General features: G+C 52.9%; 1 protein-coding gene across 1 annotated transcript in view; it reads left to right on the top strand.

Annotated features, from left to right (window-relative positions):
- Nucleotides 1–5,075, top strand: part of FAM184B (family with sequence similarity 184 member B) — a 72,564-nt gene that overhangs the window by 61,246 nt on the left and 6,243 nt on the right. The window contains exons 11-13 of the mRNA XM_023533944.1: nt 995–1,158; nt 1,822–1,994; nt 3,188–3,334. Coding sequence (XP_023389712.1) covers nt 995–1,158; nt 1,822–1,994; nt 3,188–3,334 — 484 coding nt within the window. The remainder of the gene's footprint in view (nt 1–994; nt 1,159–1,821; nt 1,995–3,187; nt 3,335–5,075) is intronic.

Here is a 5,075-nt window from a genome sequence, read left to right as displayed (position 1 = left end):
CATTGATTTTTCACGCTAAACATCGTTTGTTTATTTGTGCTGAGCACTTGCTATATACCGAGGCCTGTACTGGGTGCTTACCTTATGGCTTATGGAATTATTGGAACAATATTTCAAGTTATTTATAATAACTAAAATATAATCTTAAAAGTCCATAATAGAAAAATATCAAATTTACTAGCCCTTAAAATTATCTTTTCAAAAACGAAGAGCTCACTGAGTAGCATCCACTCTATCAGAAAATATTCATTTTGAAATGATCATTTTGCTTTTCAATCATGCTGATAATTATTACTCTACTAGAAATCACCCCCCATCCTCAGATTTTACCCACCAAACTCAAAATTTGAGTTTCTGGCTATCTTCCACCCTGAGTTACATTTCTCCTGGACGATTCTAGTTTTAATCCTGATTCTATTGGGATAACATGCCTGTTCCTGCCTCCACAGGCCAGCCCAAAACCTCACACCAATGAGAGGGAGAGTCCATGAATGTTTTGTCTCCTGAAGAGTTGCCATAAATGTCAAAATTTCCGACTTGAGACCCGCAAACCCAGAAAAGGCCCCTGGTCATTTGATAATTCCCTGTTCTCTTGGTTTTCTGACTTGGTGCTTAGGCCAGATGCTACCCCTGCATTCAGCCCTGTCTCAGACTAACCCACTGTAATGCACCACCCTTCCTAACCAGCCACAGTGGCTAAGCAGGGGTTCCGAGTAAAGGACCGCTGGCAGTTTTGAATCCTGACTCCACCGCTTACTAGCTGTGTGGCTCTAGTCTACTTACCCTCTCTGTGGCTCAGTTTCCTCACCATAAAAAATGGGAGAGACAGTACTGGATAGAATGGTCAAGAGTCCAGCACGCTTAGCTGTACGTGGTACCGTTCCTGTTGTCTTGAAGTAAGTTAGGAGAACTCAATTCAAAGCCGTCAGCAGCTGTCCTCGCAGGAAAGGCTTCAGCCTCACGTGGGCCTGACCCGCTGCTCTTCCCTCTGCAGAGTCCCTCAGGCAGGAGCTGTGGGAGCAACGGGCTGCCTGCTCTGAGCACCAGAAGGACTTGGAGGTGCTGCAGGCTGAGCTGAGGGCTCTGGGCAGCTCGGGCAGGCGGCAGGCGACCGCTCAGTGTCCAGGGAACAGCGAGGACCACACCAGCACCGCAGAGGTCAGAGCCCCTGCCCTGTCCACGCCACATCCCTCTCAGAGCAGCGTCAGGGCTGCAGCAAGACACTCCCGAAGGGAAGGAAGGCCCTGGGTGCTCCATCCAGTCTGATACAGGGGGCACCCGAAGAACCTGCAGGCTCCCTTCTTTGAAAAGCAAAAAAAACCAAGTTATTTTAAATTCAGACTCGATAGCATCTCAGGATGTTGGTGCCAGACAGGCCCCCGAGACAGGCAGTCCGGGTCATTTCTTCAGGTCTGCAGGAGACTGTCCCTGAGCTCCTCCCAGACAGACTCCCTGTCTAGACCTCCTGTTCCCAAGAGTGGGAGCCGCCTTGTCATCTGCGCTCAGTGCCCACTCCCCTTGAATTTCCTGGTCAGATCTGGCCCATCGGCCCCTTCCTTGCACATCCATAATTCCTACCTAGCAGGGTAACATAATGACCTCCTAACAGCCCGGGCCGCCCTCCTCCAGCCCACTGTCCGGCTTCAGATATTCGTCTAACGCGCGTTTGTAGAAAGCCGCGGGGGGCTCCCTGCTGCCGTCGAGGCTGGAGGCTGGGGGGAGCGCAGGGCCCCATCTTCGCCGCAGCACGTCCGCGGCCCTGCGCGCCTGGTCCGCCTTTGCGCCCCCTGAAGACATCTCTCCCGGACACCTTCTGCCTAGGATGGAGGCGGTCCGGGCCCAGCGAGCTCCGCAGCGGGCGTCCCTGAGCAGAGTCCCGGCGAGGGATGCGGCCTCTGGGAGGAGAACTCGCAGCTCAAGGACACGGTGCGGCGGCTGCGGGCCGAGGTGGAACAGCACCAGCAGGAGGCGCTGCAGCTCCGCGACCAGCGCAGGTGGGTCTGCGGGCCCCAGAGCTTCCCGCCCTCCCTCCGCTGCCCCTAATACGCTGACACTTCACTGATGCGACTCCTTTGACCCATGAAAAGTATCCAGGAATTCTAGATCAAAACTACAGAGGATTTGCCCTGAAATTGATACTGGAACCCCATTTCTCTACAAATCAGGAAATTTATGGCATCGGGTCTAACGATACCAAAAGTGTCCTCAAAACTAGCCTTAGGGAGGCAGTGCTGCGTGCTTTTAACCAGCTGTTTGAGCTTGGGCGAGTCAGCTAACTTCTCCAAGCCTGTGCCCTCACCTGTGAAATGGAGATGGTACCACCCACCACCTCTCAGGGCTGCTGTAGAACACAGTGAAGTGTATGCCAGGTGCCCAGCGCCATCCTGGCATGGAGGAAGCACCCCACGGACGGTGGCAGTTACTACTACCTCATCCAGGTTGGACAGCTCATCACCAGTCCTGAATTCACAGCCTTTTCCCCCTTGTTGGAAAGTTTATAACTACAATTTTAATTTCATTAATGGATATAGGACTTTTCAGGTTATCTGTTTCTTCTTGAGTGAAGTTTGGTGGTTTATAGCTTGCAAGGATTTTGTCTGTGTCCGAGTCCCCAGCATAAAGCTGCTCAAGTAAAAGTCGACTTGAGGCTCACCTGAGAAACAACCATGAGCCCACCTGGCCAAGGCGAGACACCTGCGGGACACCTCAAATTCAGTTAGGGACTCACCATAAGACACTAGAACAAGGAGGCCAGACCAGGGTAGAGACTCTTAACCATTTGGGTTACAGGCCACTCCAGTTGAGGAAAGCAATGGTCCCTCTCCTGGGAGGATATAATCACACAAAAATGCGCATGTACTTTCAGAGGGTGACACACCCCCTGAGGCTTGTCTGTAGATCCTCCTACCCCGAAGTTAAGAAAAATGATGGCTGAAGAGGTTTCTCTTTCATGGAATGCTGGAGTGGGAGGTGCTGAGAAGGGGTCCCACAGGCGGGGCTTATCCCAGACCCCACGATTCAGATACCCCGGGTCTCCTTCCCACGGTGTCCTGAGCTCAGATTCATAACCTCCCCCACCCATTGTCTCCAAATCTGGCCACCCAGCAGAGGGGGGAGAAAACCCTGGTGCCCAAGAGGTCAGTCCCCAGAGCCGGGGCCAGCCCAGCTGTGCTTCCATTCACCGCAGGCTGCTGGAGGAGGACCAGCAAGCCCAGCGGGCCCGGGAGGTGGAGATGCTGCACCAGGAACACCGGAAGGAGATGCAGGCCGTGGTGGCAGATTTCAGCAGCACTCAAGCCCGGCTCCAGGCCCGGCTGGCTGCCCTGGAAACCGAGTAAGTGAGGCGTTGGCCCCAGGTTGGGAAGGACGAGTCGATGTGCCATTTTACGAGGGTGACCAACTCATCCCAGTGTCCCTGGGACTTTCTCAGTTTTCAAACTAGAAGTCCCGAGTTCCAGGAAGCACCGCAGTCCTAGGCAAACCGGCACAGTTGCTCACCAGTCCCCTTTTGTGTGGGGACCTGGGAATCTGTGAGGAATGAGCCTGCCTCGTGGGCCCGGTTTGACCTTCACACTGGAAGAAATCAAAAAGATCAAGGCTCTTTTTTATGAACAGTGGCCCTCTTCTAACACACATCATCTCATTCAGTCTTCACAGCAGTCCTTCAAGGGCCACTCGTTGTGTGCGCGTGCATTCATTTATTCATTCTGCAAGTATTTATTAAGGGGCTACTGCTTTAGGCTTAGGATTACAGCAAGGGGTAAAATAAAAACTGTGCTCTCCTAGAGCTCACGAATTCTAGAAGGGGATTTTGACAAGAAATAAGCAAACGAACAAATATTTAACTTCATATCAGGTAGTGACAGTGCTGGAAATAAAACAGGATCAGTATCTAGAGAATGGCGAGGGTGGACAAGGGTGGTTTCTTTAAGGAGGTGACATTTAAGCACAAGGGGGTGAGGGAATGAGAGAGCCATCTGGAGAAAGAGCATTCCAAGCCGACAGGACAGCAAGAGCAAAGGCCCTGGGGCCTGCTTCCTGAGACTGGACAGCTGGAAGGCTCACGTGGCTTAAGTGGAACGAGCGAGAGGGTGGGTGGTAGAAATCGAGGGTGGTGGGGTAACTTGGAGGAATAAAGGAAACCCTTCACTAAACAGGACGGAGTTGGGATGCATTCAGAGTACACTGGGAAGCCATTGCAAGGCCCCCAGCAGGAGTGACATGGTTTGATTTACATTTTAACGGGGTCACTTCTGGCTTTTGAAAGACGGGGGATCAGGGTTAGCGTCAGGGAGACCAGTCAAGCAGCACTAAGTGAATTTGAATGTCACCTGTCTGACATTAGCACTCTTAAAAACTGTCCTCCATTGTCTCCAATACAAAGAAAATCATCCAAAATCTGGAATGGAAGGTTTTCCATCTACCATGTGCCAGGCACCTGTTATCTCTCTGAATGCTCACAGACACCTGGTTCATGCCCTTTTAAAGGAGGAGCTGAGGCTCGCAGGTGAAATGCCATGCCCACAGTCATACATAGCTGGATAAACACGGAGCTGGGACTAGACCCAAGTCATCTCACCCCAAAGTCCTGGTCTCTTATCGGCTACAGTCTATAGGTCATCTGCAGCCCTAACCATCTCTCTCTCCTACCATCCAGAGAGTTGTTATTTCTCTCCAGTTTCACGGTGAACCGGCTGTGGGTACCGGCCGCCCCGCTGCTGTCCTGGAACTAGCTCATGCCGCGCTCCGTGCCCGCCAGCAGATGGCGCCAGAGCCACGTCAGCATTAGCACAGCCTTGCGGGCATTGGCTGGGGTTTGGGGCATGGTCCTGCTGAGGCCTCTTCTCCCAAACATCCCTGGGTTTTGCGAGCACACACCGGCCTTTGGTTCCTCGGCCCCGCAGCCTTGGGGAAACTGACAACGGTCAGGCTGGGAGTTGAGGCCGTGGGCTCCACCCTGAGCTCTGCAGACAACTCACAGGTGGCCGCCTGGGCAAGCTCTCTGGGCCTCAGTCTTCCCTTTCGTGAACGAGAGAATGGCTGGCCAGGCTGAGCACATAGTGGCGTCCCCATCA

The sequence above is a fragment of the Pteropus vampyrus genome, unplaced genomic scaffold (assembly GCF_000151845.1).
Source record: "Pteropus vampyrus isolate Shadow unplaced genomic scaffold, Pvam_2.0 Scaffold5, whole genome shotgun sequence".
NCBI lineage: Eukaryota > Metazoa > Chordata > Mammalia > Chiroptera > Pteropodidae > Pteropus > Pteropus vampyrus.
The sequence above is the reverse complement of the archived record's forward strand: the minus strand, read 5'-3'. Positions and strand labels throughout refer to the sequence as shown.